Genomic DNA, 23,268 nt, shown 5'->3' on the forward strand with positions numbered 1-23,268 from the left:
TCTTGTGTCATCACAAAATGGCTTCTTCAGAATCATCATCCAAATTCAACTTTACACAGTATTGCACTAATACACCTACGTAAGAAAATCGACGCTTACCTTTTCTCTAAAATTCTCCACTTCACGCAAGATATTTGTAAAATAATATAGAACACACTGTTCCAATTAAACTTCTCTTTCGAACAATCTATGCCACAAAGAAATATTTTCACTCAAACTTGAAAATCATATAAATTTGTCTCAGCCGCACCACGAGTTCGATGGCAATGTTTACCACCCACCACAGTACAACGACGGCGGCAGCAGCGCGTCGCGACGGTGCCTTCTGGCGCACAATCATCGATCATTGAACGCAGTGATGTCGATCTTGCGGGCCAATTCATCAATAAAATCAATCAAAATCGAGAAACTGCGTAACGTAGAAGTGGCTCAAGACTACGCGCAGCAGCCAACAGTCGGAAGAGCAGCTTGGCGCAGCTACACTTGAAGATGGCTGGAGGGACATCCGATCCGCCTTAGGTAGTACCTCGGCTGAAGCACTAGGCTACGCAACTCCGAATCACAGATACGACTAGTACGACGACGAATGTCAACAGTTAAAAAACGAGAAAAATGCAGTATGGGCGAGAATGTTGCAACACCATACGAAGGCGAATGAGGCACGTTATAGACAGGCGCGGAACAGGCAGAACTCAATCTTCCGGAGGAAGAAGCACCAGCAGGGGGAACGAGATCGCGAAGCGATGGAAGAGCTGTACAGGACACACGGAAGTTCTACGAGAAGCTGAAACGCTCGTGCATAGGCTTCGTGCCACAAGCCGACATGTGTCGAGATAATGACGGGAATCTACTCACGAGCGAGCGTGAGGTGGTCGAGAGGTGGCGGCAGCATTCCAATTACCAGCTCAATGGCGACGTTGCAAGCACCGAAGGTGGCGTGGTAACAGATCTAAGAGTACGTAGCAAGGCGAAAGACTTCCAGTCCCAAACTTTCCAAGTTGCTATAGCAGATCAACTACAAAGCGTGCTCCTAAAATACGGTGGAGAGGATAAAGTATTACCGGAGGAACGGTATCGTGTCACATCTACAAAAAGAGCGACAAGTTGGATAGCGGGATCTATCGATCGAGAAGAACTATGGCAGATTATGCACGAATAAGGATTCCCGGATAAACTGATACCATTGATCAAAGCTACGATGGATCGAGTGATGTGCATAGTTCGAGTATCAGGGACACTCTCGTGTCCCTTCGAATGTCGTGCTTACTGTTTAACATTGCTTTATAGGGTGATAAACGCGAGAGGAACGGTTTTCACGAAGTCCGTCCAGCTGCTTGGTTTCGCTGATATTATAACTCGTAAATTTGAGACAATGACAGAAATGTACATCCAACTAAAAGTGAAGCCAGACGAATCGGATTAGTCATCAATGTGTCGAAGACAAAGTACATGATGACAAAGGGCTCCAGGGAGGAATCACCGCGCTCTCCGCCCCGAATTTCTATCGACGGTGATAGAATTCGTGTACTTGGGCTCACTGGTGACCGCCGACAACGACACCAGCAGAGAAATTCAGAGACGCATTGTGGCAGGAAATCGAGCTTACTTTGGACTCCGCAGAACTCTACCATCCGTCGCACGAAGTTAACTATCTACAAAACGCTGATTAGACCGGTCGTCCTCTATGGGCATAAAGCATGGACTCTATTGGCGTTTTCGAACGGAAGGTGTTACGTACCATCTACGGCGGAGTGAAGATGGAAGACGGGACTTGGAGAAGGCGAATGAACCACGAGCTGCATCAGCTGCTGAGAGAACCACCCATCGTCTGCACCGCGAATATCGGGAAGCTACGGGTCACGTCATTAGGATGTCGAATAGGAACCCGACTAAAATGGTTCTCGAGAGTCATCCGACCGGTACAAGAAGACGTGGTGCGCAGCGAGCTAGATGGGTCGACCAAGTGGAGGACGATTTGCGGATCCTTCACAGAGTGCGGAACTGTAGACATACAGTCATGGACCGAGTGGAATTGAGACGACTCCTACGCCTACGTACAGCAGAGGGCACTCAGGCCCTAGTTTTACCGGTAAGGTAAGTAAGTATTAACAATAAAACAAAAAATATGAACACACATAAACATTTGGATGTGATATCTATTAAAAGACTTTGTTACTTTACAAAGAACATCATGGTACACGTTTATTCTATCGTTTCTTGCTCACTCCTATATATATACACATTATAAGTTTGACTGCCATCATCGGCATATATACAATCTTTGACTATAACACCGTAATAAATACAAATTACAATGACTATCATCATTCATTGACGTGAGTTACGTATGCTCCAGTTTCTCCAGGTTAATTTTAGAGTAAGTACGCAATACCGTACGACTGTTTTCTCTCCTTATATATATATATTTCAGCGTGCCACGCAGACAGCTCTATAAATTCCTGATTATATGGCTGCCGAAAAATTTCCCAAAACTAATTGTATTAATGCAGTTGAGGTTAAATTTAGCACGGATGGTATCCCATTAATTCTATTTTTAGTTGTTGTTCCCACTTCAATCGGCGGAACCGAATGGAAATATTTAGATCTATATAGTCAAAACACACGCTCGCGCGCACTTCCCTCTTCTGTTTGGGTAATAATTATCTCGTTTTAAAGCAATAATCGGTAAGCACTCGAAGAGCAATACATATACAAGACACACCAGAAACTCTCACACTTGTTAAAAAAATAAACCATCCGATTGTTTAAACAATTAGCGGTAAATTACATGTGTCTAGCTACCTACACGATCGATCTATAACAAGTGAGAATGGACAGCTAACTGAGCGGGCCACAAAGTGCAGCTCAACGCGTACGTGATATGGTTCTAGTAGTACTATATAGGTTTCTTAACCTATTGAATGGTCGTAAACTGATACTGTCTGCAGTTAATTGTATTTAACCCAGTTGCAGCGTTGTGGATACACATCAGTTTAAATTTAGATCCTGATTGCGCATGGTAGTAGTCTAAATGGATAAGTAGGCGAGAACGCTAGGCGTACTTCTTCCTTGCTCAGATCACCAGTCTGTGGATATGGTTGGTATCGATGACGAAGTCACCATTGCTCGAAGGAGGATTTTTGGCTTTGCGGGTCAGTTGTCGTTTGGGCTGAAAGGGAAAGTGTAGACCATGAATAAGTTTAGCTTAGTAATGAAAAAACCCAAAGAATTTCAAACTACCTGTCCATTTTTGTTGATCATCTTGCTTTGGTCAATGAGCCGGGTTGGCACTCGCCAGAGTTCATCGGCAATCGTGATGAGGACGCTCGTTAGATGGCAACATTGCGCAGCCATGCGGACCTGGGCTCCGATGTTGTTCTTGTCGGGAGGATGGATGAACCTGTGGGTGGGTTTGGTAAGCGAAATTTGTTAGAATGTTTCGAAATTTTGTAGGTTGAAAATTTTAAAATTCAAGGAAAACAATAGGACTCTTTTCAAACTGTCCTATTTCTTAGATTCAAGATCGTGAAGTTTGGATGGAATTTAGAAAATATAATAGGTATTGAAGGTATTGGCACGGTAAAGACTGGGTATGCTGCGCAATTCAGATCCTATTGTGATCCACTAGCCTCTGCCCAGCAACTCATATCCCTACCTCCTCGTTTCGGCCGGTACGAAACTATGAGCAACCTTAGGGAAGATCGGGTAACTAACCCCGGTGGGAACTTTGGTCGTAGGCTAACAGGGAAGGCGGGGGTTTGCTTCGACAAACCTAAGCGTCTGTTCTCCAGGAGGAGCGGCTAACAACAGCGCCTGATCCCCATGTTAGGGGCGGCTGATCAACGTCCGAGTGCCAGGGATGCATTGGAAACTCGGTACGTGGAACTGCCGATCTCTCAACTTCATTGGGAGCACCCGCATACTCGCCGATCTACTGAAGGATTGCGGGTTCTGCATCGTAGCGCTGCAGGAGGTGTGTTGGACAGGATCCATTGTGCGAACGTTTAGAGGTAATCATAACATATGTAGAGGCGCGTGATCGGTTGGTGGCCGATCGACGAAAGAATGTGCAGGTTGAGGATCAAGGGCGGATTCTTCAACTTCAGCATAATAAACGTGCACAGCCCACACTCCGGAAGCACTGATGATGACAAGGACGCATTTTACGCGCAGCTCGAATGCGAGTACGGTCGCTGCCCAAGCCACGACGTCAAGCTCATCATAGGAGATCCAAACGCTCAGGTAGGCCAGAAGAGAAATTCAGACCGACGATTGATAAGTTCAGCGCCCACCAGCAGACGAACGAAAACGGTCTACGACTCATTGATTTCGCCGCCTCCAAAAATATGGCGAGGTCGCGTTGCCAGACGAGGGTGAGCTCGATGAGACCCCTTTAGAGGACTGCTGGAGTACAGTGAAAGCAGTCATCAACGACGCAGCCGAGAGCACCATCGGGTACGTGGAACGGAATCGACGGAACGAATGGTTCGACGAAAAGTGCAGAACGGTTTTGGAGGAGAAGAACGCAGCGAGGGCGGTAATGCTGCAACAAGGGACTCGACAGAACGTAGAACGTTACAAACAGAAGCGGAAACAGCAGACCCGCCTCTTTCGGGAGAAAAAGCGCCGCATGGAAGAAGCGGAGTGCGAAGAAATAGAACTGCTGTGCCGTCCCCACGAAACACGGAAGTTCTATCAGAAGCTCAACGCATCCCGCAACGGCTTCGTGCCGCGAGCCGAAATATGCAGGGATGAGGACGGAGGCCTCTTGACGGACGGAAACGATGACGCCAGTGCAGCAGCAGCGGAGGACGGAAATGAACCAACTCCCATGCTGAGGGAAGTTAAGGATACCATTCATCAGCTCAAAACCAACAAAGCAGCTGGTAAGGATGGTATCGCAGTTGAACTCATCAAGATGGGCCTAGAAAAGTTGGCCACCTGTCTGCATCGGCTGATAGTCAGGATCTGGGAAACCGAACAGCTACCGGAGGAGTGGAAGGAAGGGTGTATCTACCCCATTCACAAGAAAGGCGACCATTTGGAATGTGAGAACTTCAGGGCGATCACTATTTTGAATGCTGCCTAGTGCTATCCCAGATCATCTTCCTTCGTCTGTCACCTAAAACGAATGAGTTCGTGGGAAGTTATCAAGCCGGTCGACAACGGACCACATACCAGATCTTCACCGTACGGCAAACCCTCCAAAAATACCGTAAATACCAGGTCTCAACGCATCACCTGTTCATCGACTTCAAGGCGGCATACGACAGTATCGACCGCGCAGATCTTTGAAGAATCATGGACGAAAATGGCTTTTCCTGGGAAGCTGACTAGACTGATTAAAGCAACGATGGACGGTGTGCAAAACTGCGTAAGGGTTTCGGGTGAACTATCCAGTTCATTTGAATCTCGCCGGGGACTACGACAAGGTGAAGGACTCTCATTCCTACTCTTCAACATCGCTCTGGAAGGTGTGATGCGATGAGCTGGGCTCAACAGCCGGGGAACGATTTTCACAAAATCCGGTCAATTGGTGGGCTTTGCGGACGACATGGGCATTATCGCCACAACATTTGGAACGGTGGCAGAGCTGTACACCCGCCTGAAACGCGAAGCAGCAAAAGTCGAACTGGTGAATGCCTCAAAAACAAAGTATATGCTGGTAGGTGAAACCGAACACGACCGGATCCGTGTGGGTAGTAAGGACTGTATCGAAAATTAACTATATATGTTCAAAACATCCTAAAAAATAATTTATTCAAGTTATTAATAATTTTATTTTTGGAGGTACTATATAAATCCTCAGAAAAAGGAATGGCACTTTTGCTTTTGTAAAAATAATTATTTTACATGGTCATCAATCTCAAAGCTTAAACGCATGATCTTGAAATTTTGGACACCTCTTAAAAATTTGAAATTGCGGAAAAAATGGTTTTTTTTTTGATTTTTTAAAATATATTAGCGCAAATATATTCTTTCCCAGATTGATCATAATATAGGTAAAAAATTTTTTTCAAGAAAAAATTCGATTCCAATTCTTAAAAATGAAAAATGGTCATTTTTCAGGGACCCTATTTTTTGATGCTCATTCAAAGCACGATTACGCAAATAAAAAATACATCAAATTGATGATTCAATTTTTTTTTAATTGGAAATGTTTTTAAACTTAACGACGAGGTAGCTTTAGTAGAGAACGGAATTGTATAACCTTTGAAGATATTTAAAACAGACTGTCAAAGTTCGACAAAAAATTAGTGTTTTTTTAGGATAGGTCATTTTTTAAAAATTGAGGTTTTTTCAATCATAAATATTTTTTTTAAGTTGGTGTTCGGTGATATGTTATGTGTACATAACTGCTAACAATAATTAATATATTTTGGATTTTTCGCCGTACAAGTTTTATTCGCTACAGGTTATTGAAACGCTGAAAAATCTTTAAAAAACAACAATTTGTCCAAAACTTTAATTTGTGAGATGTATTCATTCTACAATATTTTCAATAATGCTAAACATTTTTCAATTTTTTTCAGGCTGTTCTAAACTTGACTGTATTGTGAAGATTTGATAGAAGAACCGAAATGATAAGACCAAACATGCTTCGAGATAGAGCATCCTGAATGTTTATAGTTAATTTCCGATACACTCCTTAATGTTACGATAGACGGGGATACTTTCGAGGTGGTGGAGGAATTCATCTACCTCGGATCCTTACTGACGGCTGACAACAACGTGAACCGTGAAATTCGGAGGCGCATCATCAGCGGAAGTCGCAACATGTACAAAACGCCAATAAGACCGGTGATCCTGTACGGACACGAGACATGGACCATGCTCGAGGAGGACCTGTAAGAACTCGGAGTTTTCGAGTGACGCGTGCTAAGGACGATCTTCGGTGGTGTGCAGGAGAACGAAGTGTGGCGGTGAAAGATGAACCACGAGCTCGCTGCATTTTACGGCGAACCCAGCATCCAGAAGGTGGCCAAAGCCGGAAGGATACGGTGGGCAGGGCACGTTGCAAGAATGCCGGGCAACAACCCTGCAAAGCTGGTGTTTGCAGCTGATTCGGTTGGCACAAGATGGCGTGGAGCGCAGAGAGCACGATGGGCGGACCAGGTGGAGCGTGACCTCGCGAGCGTTGGGCGCGACCATGGATGGAGAGCGACAGCCACAAACCGAGTATTGTGGCGTACTATTGATGATTATGTCTTGTTTTAAATGTGATGTTGAACAAAAAAATGTAATGTATGTATGTATGGCTCATCGTATTCTGAGCGACACCTACCGTGGGGGAAACAGCGACGGTGCAATGATGGTGGCCACGTTCTGCTGGGACATCTTGTTCGAATCCTGCAGGTTCACCACCAGCCGGAAGAAGTTCAACAGCTCCCGCAGGGTGTTACGGTTCTCGTGCGGCAACAGCTGACAGAGTACGGCCAATGCTTTGTACTGGTCGTGTGGAGGTAGAACTGTGAAATAAGTTGAGGGCGATTTAGAGAAGTTTTTCTTCATCCGATCAAAAGTAAAGTTATTACCGTTCGTTTGGTAGAATAAATGCACCAGATCGTTGGCCAGCAGGGGTTGAGGTAGTTCTCGCAGCCATCGCTTTAGAAGCGCGCTGAGATCGTGCACACCGGCCTTCTTGATCAGGGGTTCTACTTTCTCCGGTTTGTAGTAGAAGTTGTGTTCGATTTCATTGTAGAGTGTTTCGGTCTGGAAATAAAATTGTTTATTCGTGTTGTTTAAAGGATAACGGGGAAAGTTTAAAGCTAGACGACGATGATTTCAAACACGAACCACACCCACCTTCTGTTTATGTCCTGGCACTCGCAGGATGCCTTCCTCTTTAGCACCGCGTAACCTTAGCTCGGATAAGATCGCTTGCAATATCAGAGGCACTAGGGTGGTATCTTCTCCGGTTATCTGTTGGTCGCGTCTCACCAGGGCATTGAGTGACACTCCAAAGACGTTGCCTTCCTCCTTTCGTTTTCGTTTGAATGGTTTCCGCTTGTCCAGGGCGACGTGGTTCTTGTCGAACAGGGAGGCCAGCTCCAGCCACAGTAGCGGTTGCAGTCGCTTGAAGTCCCCTTCGGACACTTTGTCTATGTCGCAGCAGGACTCGCGGTGGTCCTGCTGTAGCTGCCACAGCTTCTGCGACGACTCGTGCGGCGACGACGTCTGTTTGATCATGCTCTCGAAACTGACGGGTTCGTAGGACGAGCGTAGGGGAGAGTTCTCAACGGAGCAAAGCAAACTGCTGCGAGGTGGTGAGTTCGGGGGACTCTGCTCCGACGACGAGTTACCCGAATCCTCATTGCTCTGGTTGTCGTTGTACAGGTTCGTATGGCTGCGCGTTCCGGAGATGTGCTGACCGCCGTGCGTTCTACGGGAAAAAGGGTTGAAATCAGATCTTGTTTACAGAAATACTCATCTACTATACTTACCCAATGGTACAGGATGGATCTGAACCTGATCGGATCCTTGGTATGTGTATCGTTCCTAGTCTCTGGAAGTTCAGTAACTCTATGCCCTCTGCAAATGATGGAATATACGATTATCATGATTATAGGATTTGTCAAAGAACTGGTCTTAACATAAGGCTACGTCATTTATGGATGCTCCCCAAGATCATACTGATGGTTGCGGGTTCGATTCTTTTTGTAACGGGAGTTTCCTAGTCTTCCTGGAACAACTATGCGTATCAAAGTTATTCAGCAAGTTAAGAACGATCTGGCAATAGCGACATTGGTTCGAGATTCATCCACTAGACTGCGCCAGTATCGAAACACTTTTATCTTAAAATTACGGTAAGATAGATTGATGGCGTTTTTCAGCAAGCAAAGAACCCAATACTCATTGGATCTTTGGTTTAGTTGGTACGTCTGTGATTCCTCCAGATATATGCTTGAAGGTTCATTTAGGAATGTATTCGGGGATTCATCCAAAAACTTATCGAGCCATTGATCATCAGCGATTCCTTCAGAAATTCCGCAGGTGCGTTATTCAGGAATATCTGTAAGGACTCCTCGAGAGGTTTCACTAAAAGCTCAGCGAGGAGTTCCTCTAGGAATCTCACATCACTTCTTCTTCTCTGTGGCTCTACGTCCCCACTGGGACTTGGCATGCCTCGCTTCAACTTAGTATTCAACAACAGTTATTAATTGAAGGGCTTTCTTTGCCTGTTATTGCATGTATTTGTATATTGTGAGGCAAGGACAAGGATACACTATGCCCAGGGAGTCGAGGAAATCTTCCCAACCGGAACGGGAATCGAACTCGCCGTCTCCGGATTGGCGATCCATAGCCTTAACCACTAGGCTAACTGGAGACCCCAAATCTCACATCAACAAAGATTTATTCAAAAATTATGGTACGGATAATTCTTCTAAGGATTCTTCCAAGAGTTTTACCAAAGATATCTTCAAAAAAATTACCCTGGAACGTCAGTAAGATTTTTTCATCCTACCATTTCACCAGATTTATCCAAAGATTTATCCATAAATTTTACATGGGATTTATAGACAGGTTCTTATAAGGATTTCTCCATGCATTTATTTAAGAATTCCACAAGTAATTTTTCTATGGCTTTATCCAAGAGCTCCTCTAGGATTTCGCCAGGGTTTCCTCAAAATATTTCTCCATGAATTTCTCTAGGGATCCCTTCGGTAATTCCTATGTTTCTTAGGTATTTATCTAGTAATTATTTTATGAATTTCACAGAGTTCTTTGAGAAAAACATATCTAAAGATTTCTCACGAAATTCCACCAGGAATTTATCCAAGGGTTCCTCTAGGGATTTTTCTAGGATTTTTTTTAATGATTCTTTCATAGATTCTAGAATCCTTCAGATATTCCTTCATAAGTTCCTCTAGGGATCTATCAATTCGGGGATTTGGTTCCAGCAGGAACCTAAATAAGCCACTTTCTGAACTTCTGCAACTCCATCGTTCGACAGCTCAAAACGCATGACTTATCATCTAAAAGTCAATATCGCATATGCTGTTAAAAAGGATGCTGCAGTGGGGGTGAAATGCACATATGGCCTCTAAATACTCTGGCATTCTATGCTACATTATATACGACTTCGTGTTGGCTGGGGCAATGTGTCGAGGACCAACAATGGATTTGACTACTTTCGGATACCCTGGGACCAATTCCAGTAGGGACCCAAAGAGGACATTTTCAGTATGTATTTGTTCCGATTCATTGTACCTATGGTTCCATTGTTGGTGAACGACACAGTGCCTATTGGTTTCTGGATGAAAAATAATGAATTTTGAGTTGTCGAACGGTGAAGCTGCAAAACATTTAGGAAGTATCCTCTGGAGCAGAGTTTGGAATTTCATCGCGAGTCACTGAGTGGTCTATACGTCTATACTAAGCTTGTGTTACACTCGACGAGTATAACACATCGTGCTCGGAAACGCTTCCAGAAATGCGTTATTCATTCTCTTCCTGGTTCAATACGAGAGCGCAATCGAGAGAGAAGATGCTCGGCGAGGAAATTTTCCCGTACGGAACGAGAATCGAACCCACCCTATCCGGAATCCGGGTTGGCGATCCATAGCATTAACTACTAGGCTAACTGGAGACCGGAATCATCAATGGTGACCAAAATCAATGAAATGTTTTTTTCTTTGTCTTACTGGATTACGCGCAGCATTCTGCGAAATTTGAGGTGTGGCATGATGGTTTTTTTAGAATCGAAAAATGGCCATTTCTACCGGAGATTCCAAGGTACCCATCAGAACCTGTTCCGAGGTCAATGGGTGACCAGAATCGATCAAAATCATTTTTCTTTGTTTTACTGGATTACGTGTGGCATTCTGCGAAATTTGAGGTGTCGCATGATGGGATTCATTTAGAATCGAAAAATGGCCATTTCTACCGGATATTCCAAGGTCCCCAGAACCTGCTTCGTGGCCACCGGATGATCGGAAAACATGCTGTTTTCCAGTCGAAATTATGATGATATGGTAATATTATATATAGATCATGTCACACTTAGATCCGCCCCGCAGGAAAGGGGGAGGGTCATAGGGGGATCCCCGCAAAATCATCGTTAAGATACACTCTTCCCTTTGGTGATACTATAAACCGAATGTAATTTGGTGCCCGGTGTTTCGGAGAACGAGCCATTTGAAGTCAGAAAGAATTGTCCCGGGTAGAGGTGTGCGCCGATTTGAAATCTGCCGGCGGCGGCGTTTTGCACTTTTTTGGCCGGCGGCGGCGGCGTGATCGGCGTGACGCCGAATGAATTTTCGGCGGCGGCGGCGGCGGCGTGAAACGGCGTGACCATAGTTTTAATTTTTTGTTAATTCCGTTAATCAATAGCAGTGTTTTATTTTTTAGTTACTCATCATGTTGAAGATGCTATGACATGTTTATAGTAAGGGTTTCTTTATTTTTTTTAATTTCATATGTTTTTTTGAAAATTTATTGAAATAATTGTTATGGCGAATCATCAATCAGCTGCCCAAAAAATTATCCAGAATGACCTCCTATAGGAATTCCCGGAAGAAATTCTAGAGGAATTTCCAAATAAACTCTTAAAGGAATTCCCTGAGGAACTCGTAGAGGTGCACTCCTGTACTCCAGAGGGATTCCCGTATGAACTCCTAAACGAATTTCCAAAAGAATCAAAAGAACATCTAAAAGAATTCCCTAATTAATTCTAAGAGGAACGTTTAGAAAACTCCTGGAAGAATTCCGGAAACAAACCTTAGAAGAACTCTTAGAGAAATTTCCGGAGGAAATCTCAGTGGAATTCACGGGCGAACTCTCAATTTCCAAAGGAATTTTTAGGGGAATTACCGGAGGAACTCATAGAATAATTCTCGGTGCAAATTCCAGGCATTCGTTGTGCAACTCTCAGAAATACTTTTAGAGCAACTAGTAAAGTAATTGCCGGGAAACCTTTGGAAGAAATACTGGAGAAACTCCTTGAGAAATTGCTGAAGAATTTCGGAAAGGAATTTAAGGAGGAACTCGTAGAGAAATTACCAAAGATATTCCTAGATGAGTTTCGGATAAACTCTTAAAGGATTTTCCGGAAGAATTTCTTGTGGAATTCTCAGCCGGATTTCTAGAGCGATTCCCGATGAAATGCGTAAAGAAATTCCCTGAGAAACTCATAGAGAAACTCGTAGAAGAATTCTCGAAGGTACTCCTAAAGACATTGCTGGCCACATAAATTTCTGAGAGAAGTTCTAGACAAATTCTCGATAGAACTTCTAGAAGAATTCCCAAAAAAATTCGTGAAGAAATTCCCGGGAGAACTCGTAGAGGAATGCCCGGATGAACTCAGATACTTCTAGAGAAATTCCTGGGAGAACTCCTAGAAGAACGTTCTGGGAAACTCCTGGATCCTAAAGGAATTTTCGGAAGAACTTCTAGAGGAACTTCCGGGGGAATTCTTGAAGGAATTTTCGAAGGAAACTCTTGTCATACCGAGTGCAACTTCTAGAAAAAACTTATAGAGCAACTACTTCCCAGTGAAACTCGTAAAGGTGTTCCCGAAGATATTCGAATTCCCGGAGGTACTTCTAGACGAATTCCCTGAAGAGCTTTAGAGAAAGTCACGATGAAACTCTTAGTGTGATTCTCGAAAAAAAAATCGGTAAGGAATCCCCAAAGGAACTCGTAGAGAAATTTCCGGAGGAATTCCTGGAAGAATCCAGTTATCTTCAGGAACCCCTGGTATCTTTGTGAACTCGATTTAATTCAAGAGACAAATTCTTTCACTTTCAAAACATCGTTGACGCGGCATACGAAGTTTAGAATTTAGAACAACTACCGGAGGAACTGAATGTAATTTGATCTATTTTAGCGTTGCAAATTTTTAGAACTAAAACAATGGACCACCGCTAAAAAGATCTACAATGCTATGTATACAGATGACTCCAATAAGTTGTTTGAAATATTGTAATGAAATAAATCAAGAAATAATAAAACTCATCAATGCGTTTTTTTAGATCGGCGTAGAAAATTAGGGGCTCGGCGGCGTCGTCGGCGGCGCGCCGAAAAATAATCGGCGGCGGCGCCGGCGTGGCGCGGCGGCGCACACTTCTAGTCCCGGGTGTTTAAGGGTTAATCTTCGTTTGTGGTTAACCTGTTGAACAACTCCAATGCACAGTGGGCCAGGACCCAGATTTACGAGGAAAGATGCATTCAAATGTACATTGTACATGAAAATCAGAGTGGTCAATATTTTCGAAGAAATCGCATACCAAACTTTTTATTTGCAGGAATATTCTTCGGCAAAGTTGTAGATCTATCGATTTTGAGCAAGTTTCGTGAAGACAGTTTATATGTATCTTTGAAATTGATCGATCTAGAGATATTTTTCTGAATAAGCTTCAGTTCAGTCAGCTGAAGAAGTTTCAGTTTCTCATCAAAGTCGCCCAAGAATCACTTATACAGGGGATGGCCAAAATGTTTGGAATAGGCAACTTTTTTTCTCTCACAAAAAAGTTCAGCATGCTATAACTTTTCATAGAGTGCATCAAAAAATCTCAAATTTTTAATTGTTTATCAACCTATTATATGTGCATCATTGGTACAAATTTGGGCTCGATTGATTAATCTTTCGTAAAGTTAGAACCGTTCGGGTAAAACACTATTTTGTAGACAACTCATTTTTGAGCTTCCATATCTCGGAAACCAGTGAACCGAATTGAATGAAATTTTGAACGTACACTAACAATATACAAATGCTTCACAAACTATTAAAACATAGCTTTTTAAACTTTGAAAAAAGTTATCATGGATTGACACTTTTTGGATTTTTCTCGAAAAAATGTAATTTTTTTATGTCAATGTCAATAAATTTTAGTGTTGATGTCCAAAGATTTTTCACTGCTGTTCTCAAGTTAACTTTAATCAGATATATTGGAGTCTATTAAGATTAAAGGAAGAACACATTTAGTAATTTTTGTGTGGTCTTGTAAATCTGATTTATTTTCCTCTATATGGGTAAAAATTTCAACCCGGTATAACTTAATTCGCCGTGAGAAAATATTGCATTTTATAACGTTGTATTAAGTATCAATATATTGTTGATAAACGTTAAAAAATTCATTCAATTCGGTTCACTGGTTTCCGAGATATGACAGCTCAAAAATGAGTTGTCTAAAAAATAGTGTTTTACCCGAACGGTTCTAACTTCGCGAAAAATTATTCAATCGAGCCTAAACTTGTACCAATGATACACACATAACAGGTTGATAAACAGTCAAAATTTGAGATTTTTTGATGCACCCTATGAAAAGTTACAGCACGTTGATATTTTTTTGGGGGAGAAAAAAAGTTGCCTATCCCAAACATTTTGGCCACCTCCTGACGCGTTTTCAAGTACTCTATAAGTGATTCTGAAAAAAAATATAATCAAAAAACCGTTTTTTCTTGAACCACCCTAAGCTTATTCAGAAAAATATCTCTAGATCGTTCAATATCAAAGATACTTAAAAACTGTCTTCAGCAAACTTGCTATAAATTGATAGATCTACAACTTTGCCGAAGAATGAATGTACATAGATATTCTAGCAAATGAAAAAGTTTGGTTTTCAATGTCTTCGAAAATATGGACCACCCTAATTTACATGTACATTGGAAAGAAAGCCTTATTATTAGGAATAACTTTGTAGAAGACCATATTTGTTTAAAAAATCATTTGAAGGCGCTGAATGTGTCTTTCCTCGTAAATCTGGGTCTTGGACCACTGTGCAATGCTCAAACATCTTGTTTGACTCGATCGAATTTTCATTAGTCTCAAGCTGATGTTGTTTCTCGAATTCTTTCCTTGTCAAATATTTCACTCTGTGTACTTCAGGCCTTAGATAATTGCTGAAAAGTTTTGGCGAAAATTTTGGTATCATTCTGCCTTCTTGACATCGACGCCGCCTAGCGGACGAATCTCGAACCAAAGTCACCGTTGCCAGATAGTTATTTACCTGCTCAACAACGATCCTATAACAGTTCCCCGAATACCATTACCCCGAATACCACTTCCCCGAAGCCCAATACCCCGAAAGCCATTACCCCGAATAGATCGTTTCCCCGAATGACACATTACCCGAAAACCGTTTCCCCGAATGCCATTGCCCTACAAAGCAATGTCTTCCGATACTAACACTTCTCCCAGAGAATTTCAGATGCGCAGAAATAGTTTACACCAAATATTTGTAACTGATACTACACTGACATTGAATGCAAATAGCATGGAACCTGATATCAGATATTTTTCCTTCTTTTGTTCAAGTGCTATTCTTTCGAGCCTTAGAATACTGAGGGTATTAAGCAATAGTTCATTTTGAATAAATAGAGTAAGCGGTACTGTGTAATAAGTAGGTGACAATTTCATATAATGCTGTTGCTTTGGTTAACTCAAACTGTTCTTTGTGACAAGGCATTCGACTTTGTTCCAGGGACTGCGTAAAACTCGCCAAGTATTCGAGTCACTATAACGGTATAAGACGAAAGAACAACCTATAATAAAAGAAGGAGTAATTTATTACATGTATTTACTCCACATCTTAATCTTATTACAGACGCTCAAAACTAGAAAGAATAGCCTATGCACAAAATAAGGCAAAATCTCTATTGAAAATTCAAACCATTTTTCCACAGGCATAAGTTTTCTTTGACAATAACTAATGGAAAATATTTTTCGGGGCAATAATCTTTTCGGGGAAATGGGCTATTCGGGGTAGTGTCATTCGGGGTATTGGGATTCGGGGTACTGGACCATTTGGGGTATTGGTTTTCGGGGAGATGGTTTTCGGGGTAATGGAATTCGGGGAAGTGTTATAGGACCCTCAACAACTTTGCAAAACGGCATAGAGTCTTGGACCATTTGTGCAGGGGGATATATTTTGGGCACTTTCCTCTATAACTCAGCCAATTTCACACCAATTGGCTTGAATTTTTGTACATGGCTAGATACTGTACGCATATCACCATGTTTTTGCCGGGGCCCGTGGCGCAGTGGCTACACGTTAGCTTCATAAGCGGATGGTCATGGGTTCGATTTCAGCCCCGGCACTTCGTCAGTTGCTCTTCCCCCCGAGAGCGGCTGGCACTTGACCCTCTTCTGAGCTCTCATAGCTCAAACGGACTCGGAAATTGGATATCGGCGAACGGCTACCCATAATGGACGACCCCCAATCGGACTGGAAAAGGAACAACAGCTACACATCATTTCATCATCGTGCTCATCAGTCTACCAAGGACAGGGTAGAAAAGTGAAAACAGAACAAAGGTAAACCAGTTCGATATAGTAGAATAAGAATATAATAGAATACATTTAGGCGCTGTACAAAGTGTAAGTGCAGCTGCCAATTGGAATCGCTAACGTAGTGCCCTAGTGGTCAAAAGGGCTACAAAATAGGTTAAGTGGTTAAGAATAAAAAAAATCACCATGATTCAAAAAATCGAGTCAAATGGTTCAAAATTGACTGAGTTATAGCAGTAAGTGCTCAAAATAGGTCCCTCTGCTCAAATGGTTCCCAGACCCTACTTCTAACTCATTAGAGTTTCGAGAACTTTTTTGACAATAGGTTTCAACTTGGCGTATGAATCACGAACTAAAGATCCAATAATCAGATAGTTCTTAGCTTTCTGATCAACTAACATATTTATTTTTAATTTTTCGGTAATCATTCTATTACCGTAAAAGAGTTTAGGGGCGTTGTATACATTTTGCAACTATTCTCCTTGAAGTTACACTGAAAACAAAATTTTCCTTGAAAAAAATTAAAATCAAAATATTTTAACATTAGGGTAAGTGTACCATTTATGGCTATAGTACCAATTATTCGCCATAGTTGATTTTCACCCGTTTTACATCGTTAATCAACCAGAAAAAAAACTGTAAACAACAGATCACGTTCAGACAAGATGGTAACACGTATTTAAACTCCACATTTTGCTCAAATTATGATAGAAATAAATCATTTTCCTTACTTGGTTGGGATGCGACTGGGATGATTTTGCTTCGGAATGTTGGCTTTGCAGTCTTTTGGGGGAATCGAAAACACTAGCTTATGATTTTTCCCGACGTTTCGGTCCGTATGGGACCCTTTTCAAGGGTTCAATCGGTCAAGGTTTCCTAGTCAAGATGGCTTTGCTTGGTTTTGGTTTAGATTGAGTCCGTTCGGTTTTCAACCGTTGTAATGCGGACAATCTCCTACCTATCGGGCGGTCTAGAATTTCCCTTAAAATTTCGGCTTCCTTGCACCCATTTTCGCCATAGTGTACCACTTATGGCTAATCTCGTAAGGAATGCTTGCGAATAGTTTGCACCGAACCGAAGTTATAAAATGTATCCATAACTGTTACAGGGTTCCTATCATTGGCACACGTTGTAATAAATACTAAAATTAGTTTTGGCTCCGTTTCTATATTTTTTCTGTAAAGTATGGAAACTATGCTATCTTTTAACATATTGATGACATTCGTTGGTCTTCTCGTTATTTTTGTACAAATAGTTTTCCTTAGGCAGTGTCATAATTGGCACTAATCATAAAATCTCAAAATATTTCGTCTTTAAAATCGGTATCCCAAAAAGGCTTCCAGGAAAAATATAAAAGTGTAGAGATGTTCAAAAATAAAAATTAGAAAAATCAAAAACCAAAATTCACAAAATTGCGAATTAAAAATAATTAGAAGGTGATTCTTGTTTAAACATGTTGAAATCGATTTTAGATGACAAAAAACAATATTTTCATCAAAATAAAAAAAGGTATTAGAGTCAATGCCTTATTTTCTTCCAAGCTAACATAAGTTCTAGTCATAGTCAAGGTCATAGTGATTCAATAGAACAGGCACCCATACTCACCGTTATGAAAGGGAATATCACAGCGGACATGTGACCCGCGAAACAGTTCGGCCGAACCCCGTAGCGGTGCGCTGGGCGTTCGTCGCAGGTGCTGCTTGCTGCGAATCGGCGTTGGCCGCACCACCGGTCCATTGCCCCCGTCAAAAACGGACACAAAGCTCGGGATGTGCGGATGGTGGTGGTGATGGTGATGGTGATGGTGATTATTATTAGTGATACCATTGTTCCAACCGTCGTCGCCCGGAAGGGAATCCAGCGAATCCGGCGTTGCGCTCCGGGATCGGGTCCCCGTACTGGACGAATCTACGTCACGGAAGACATCGCGGATGTCCGGCTTTTTGCTGCCCCGATTGCGCGTCCTTCCGCGGACGGTTCGATTGAGAGCTTTCACTCGATGTTTGACGGCTTCTGCGTGGGCCGTAGAAAGACCCGCAATGACTGGGACAAGTTCAGAAGTGGAAAGCTCACGACCCTGTAAAAGAGAGAAACAAAAAATCGTTTCACTATAGATTGCAATGAGTGGGTGGAGTAAATGATGGCTTCTGAATAACGCTGAAATAGTGGCAAACAACGATATATTGAGTGGCTGTCGAGGTGAAGACACACAAGGTTCGGTACGGTTCAAGATCATGGCCAACGAGCGTGCGATCAAACCGACCGCATCAAAACGATATTTTTTTTGCACCTCACGAACTGGATCCTATTCATCGAAAGCATTTGCGGAGAAACCGAGCGACGTACGAACCACCATGACACCTGTGCACAGCTGTGTAGGGGATTATGGATGGATGGGAAGACTGTTGTTTGTTGCGGTTATGGAAAGTCAAGTTCATGTTAACCCTTTATAAGGCCGAGAAAACTAGAAGAGTTGTCATCGCATACTATTATGCAAATGATTATATACATGATTACATGTACAAATCAATTTTTGTTTAAAAGAAACTCTCAAAAATCTAGGTGGCAATATAGTTGCCACTGCCCGTTTAGGCCAAAAACGCTGGTGGCAATATAGTTGCCACTGCCCGTTAACCCCAAAAACGAGCTTTTGAGGTGGCAATATAGTTGCCACTGCCCGTTTAGGCCACCAGCGCTGGTGGCAATATTCTTGCCACTGCCCGTTAAGGGTACTTTTCTTCTTTTGACTTCGACAAAAAGCCGGAAAAGAGATTTTAGAGTGGATTGGGGCTTAACCCATAATATAAACTGTGTAGTTCAGCTCATGTCAACCCAGAATTTGATTATATCTTAAAATATTTACCAAATCTATAATTTTACAATAAGTTTGAGCTAATTTTCTTCACGCAGTCAAAATTAGCCATTTTTGAGACTACAAATGGCTCCTAAATTGTTGTTAAAGCTTTGTTTAGTACCAAAAAAATACCAGGCGTTGTTAGTAGTCCCAATTTTGCGTTAACCAAAAAAAAAGTTCGAAATAAATTGTTGTAAAACAGAAAAAAATACAAACAGTAGGTGGCAATATAGTTGCCACTGCCTTATAAAGGGTTAATGGGCTATGACTGGGTCGTAAAACAATGTCTAATTGGGTTAAAGCAGGAAGATGAATACGAGATAGTAGGGGACGGGAAAATGACATCATTATCTGTGTCGAGCTGTATGAAAATTCCAATAACTTTTATTCCATTCCAGTACATCAGAATTCTGAGCTAAAGTAAAACGACACGCCACTGTTTAGCTGATTTTTTTATTCAAAAGATTGACCCAGGATTTTGGGTACGTATATTCACTGTGCATTGGCATAGGCTCAAGCCTAGTCGATTTTTCAGAAGCATATAGTGGAATCATCCTTTCCAATTTTCAATCTTTTTGCATGAATAGAGAGCCGAATGAAACATGTTTTGATCATCTGCACACAATTTTAGCATCAGCTGGATGGAAGTCGAGATATTGGTGAATATGTAGGGGAGGCTGAGGAGACTTGATCCCTGGGGAGACTTGTTCCCCCCATATTTGCTCGGAATCAAAAACATTTTTCTTCTAGCATAATTTTTATAAAACTACTCCTGGATAATCGACTATGTTTTGGCTACAAGTGATTTCGATTGTACATTGTATTATTTTTTAACGGCTGATGGTTTGTTTTCAGTCCTTCAGAAATCTTTTAGACGATTCCGAAAAATCTCAATAACTTTGTGAAAATTGAACCAAATCATGTCAAAATTTCACAGCACATAGTTTAAATAAAATACTTTCAAACTTATTTATGAAAATAAGGCCGTTGTTCACATATTTCAATTAATTCAGCTTAGTATACACAACAGTGACATGGGGAGACTTGATCCCTCGAATATTACACACGCATTATACATGTGTAAAATAAAATTCTATTCGGAAGCCTCCATTTACTTGGAATTCTAGTCTTTTCAACGATAAAATGTGTCAGATAATTATAACTTTAGTACAAACCAAGAAAAGGGGGATTAAGTCTCCCCATTTCGAAAATACGGTATATCCTTAAAAATTTAAGGAAATCTTACAATTTCAAACACTTCATATTCATCGAAAATACAAGAAAACTCTAAAAGATAATGAATAGGAAGACTCTGGAATTATTTTTCCTTTAAATAAACCATGTGCTCAAAGGGGAATCAAGTGTCACCCATTTACCCCAAAAACACATCGTAAGACATGCCTCCATAAAAACACAGTTTTGAAAACTTTAACAATAATTTAAAGGCCTCTTGTTGTGTATTTAATTGCAATAGATGTTTACCTGCCATTTTGTACGGAAATCGGATCTAGTTTTGTGTTTTTACTTAAAGTTTCAGGTAAATTAAGAAAAAGGGATCAACCCAACAAACATTTTTGTTGTACAAGAGTGGAATAAACCACTCTTAAGCAAACTTTAGCTTAAGAAACTGTTGTTCGACTAGTTCTGTTTCTTGGGAAGTCTCCCCAGTCTCCCCTATATGCGACAATCTCTTTACATTTTAGCGAAATTTTCGAAAAATAGTGAAGATTTGTGTTTCCTCAAAAAGAAAAAAAAATCATTCTAAAAATTCTACCTCGACCTACGCTCAAAATAACTTAGACAGGTAAAATTTTCACTTTTTAAAAAATGTTCAACTAGCTGTAACTTTTCGGAAAGGGCATCAAATATTCTGTAAGTTCATCAACTAGTTGTGTAACAGTTGTTCAATTTTGGAAAAGATCGGGCTGTTCTACACGAAGTTAGAAAGATTCTACAAAAGGGTATAATTATTCGATAGCCAACTTTGAGCTTTTATATCTCCGGATTCAATGAACCGAATGCAATGAAATTTTGATCATTCATGACACAATGAACTTTAAAAAACATTTGACTCAATTTGAAATTATTAATAAAAAAAAGTTACAGCGATTTCATTTATTCTATGTATTTTAGTAAATTTATTTGTTTTTCATATGCATCCCATTACTTTTCCAATTTAATGCCGGTCATTTGGTTGCTTTCCTGCTGAAAAACGGTGAGTCGATAAGGAGAGCGTCCAACATAGCTCTGGTCCTCACAAGTACCTACATCATGCTTCCACGGGTCAAGCGATGACAAAGACCGCGAGCTAAGAGTTGTGTGCTTAGCTGGTAGTGCAGCCTGGTCACTGTTGTCCTTCTGACTTCAGCTAGATTGAGGAGGTACGATCCGAGTGTCTGTTCACCAAGGAGGTGCGGCTCAATCAGCGTCTGTTCTGGCATCCAGCAGCTGAATAAGAAACGCTGCACCACCCCCAGCTAGACCCAAGGTGGTTGCCCCATCAGCGTGGTCGTCCCAGTGTTAGTTGGGACGTTAAACAGAACTGGCACGATGGCCCTCCGGCGAGACAGGAGCGTTGGCGTAGGCCCAATAAGCCACCCGTAAAAATCCCCATTGCGAATAACATAGGAGAAAATACGACTCGATACAATCGGCAAAGACCCACGCGACGAAATAAGGACTACGATTGGAAACTTGGAACATGGAATTGCAAGTCACTAGGTTTCGCAGGATGTGACAGGATAATCTACGACGAACTACATCCCCGCAACTTCGACATCGTGGCGTTGCAGGAACTTTGTTGGACTGGACAGAAAGTGTGGAAAAGCGGGCATCGAGCGGCTACCTTCTACCAAAGCTGTGGCACCACCAATGAACTGGGAACAGGATTTATAGTGTTGGGCAAGATGCGACAACGTGTGATCGGGTGGCAGCCGATCAACGCAAGGATGTGCATGTTGAGAGTTAAGGGCCGTTTCTTCAACTACAGCATCATCAACGTCCACTGCCCACACGATGGGAGACCTGATGACGAGAAAGAAGCGTTCTACGCGCCGCGCAGATTGCTCGCCGCGTGACGCGAAAATCGTTGTCGTCGACATGAACGTGCAGGTAGGAAGGGAGGATATGTACAGACCGCCCAAGCAACACACATGTTATAATAAAGTTACGACAGCGCAAGTTTTGGTTGTATAGAAGTTTATTTTACGTAATTCTAACATTGTGTTGAAATAACGTAAAATAAACTTCTATACAACCAAAACTTGCGCTGTCGTAACTTTTATATAACATGTGTGTTACTTGGGCGGTTATCGGGCGAAACAGCCTGCACGCCGTGTCGAATGATAACGGCCAGCGATGCGTAAACTTTGCAGCCTCCCGTGGTATGGTAGTCCGAAGCACCTTCTTCCTCCGCAAAGATATCCACAAAGCCACCTGGAGATCACTCGACTGGGCTACGACAAGCTGAACCGCTCGCGCAGAAGCTTTGTGCCACAAGCCGACATGTGCCGAGACAATCACGGGAATCTTCTCACGAGCGAGCTTGAGGTGGTTGAGAGGAGGCGGCAGCATTACGATGGGCGACGTTGCAAGCATCGAAGGTGGCGTGGCAACAGATCTAGGAGTACGTGCGCAGACGAAATACTTCCGGCCTATAGATTGAGGAGGAGGTTGGCCGGTTGAAAAACAACAAAGCCGCTGGAACAGATCAACTGCCAAGCGAGCTTCTAAAATGCGGTGGAGAAGCACTGGTGAGCACACTAAGTGCATGGAAGGTATCGTGTGTCCCATCTACAAAAAGGGCAACAAGTTGGGTTGCTGGAACTATCACGCGATCACACTACTGAAGCTGTCTACAAGGAATTCTCTCAAATTTTATGCCGCCGTCTATCACCAATTGTAAGAGAGTTCGTAGGGCAATATCAGGCTGGATTCATGGGTGAACGCGCTACAACGGACCAGATGTTTGCCATCCGCCAGGTGTTGCAGAAATGCCGCGAATACAACGGGCCCACACATCACTTGTTCATCGATTTCCAAGCGGTGTATATACAATCGATCGAGAACTGCTATGGCAGATTATGCACGAATACGGATTCCCGGATAAACTGATACGATTGATCAAGGCGACGCGACGATGGATCGCGTAGTTCGAGTATCAGAGACACTCTCGAGTCGCTTC

At 42.2% G+C, this 23,268-nt stretch overlaps 1 protein-coding gene across 1 annotated transcript in view; it reads right to left on the minus strand.

Annotated features, from left to right (window-relative positions):
- Positions 1 to 2,168: 2,168 nt before the first annotated feature.
- The window catches only part of LOC115257630 (rho GTPase-activating protein conundrum), a gene marked incomplete in the record, with an annotated part of 391,231 nt that continues 370,131 nt past the window's right edge, over positions 2,169 to 23,268 (minus strand). Inside the window, 7 exon segments of the mRNA XM_062851367.1 lie at positions 2,169 to 3,169; positions 3,241 to 3,400; positions 7,286 to 7,469; positions 7,536 to 7,713; positions 7,807 to 8,383; positions 8,445 to 8,532; positions 17,837 to 18,308. Of these exon segments, the coding sequence (XP_062707351.1) occupies positions 3,074 to 3,169; positions 3,241 to 3,400; positions 7,286 to 7,469; positions 7,536 to 7,713; positions 7,807 to 8,383; positions 8,445 to 8,532; positions 17,837 to 18,308 (1,755 nt within the window).

This window comes from Aedes albopictus, chromosome 2 (genome assembly GCF_035046485.1).
Source record: "Aedes albopictus strain Foshan chromosome 2, AalbF5, whole genome shotgun sequence".
Lineage (NCBI taxonomy): Eukaryota > Metazoa > Arthropoda > Insecta > Diptera > Culicidae > Aedes > Aedes albopictus.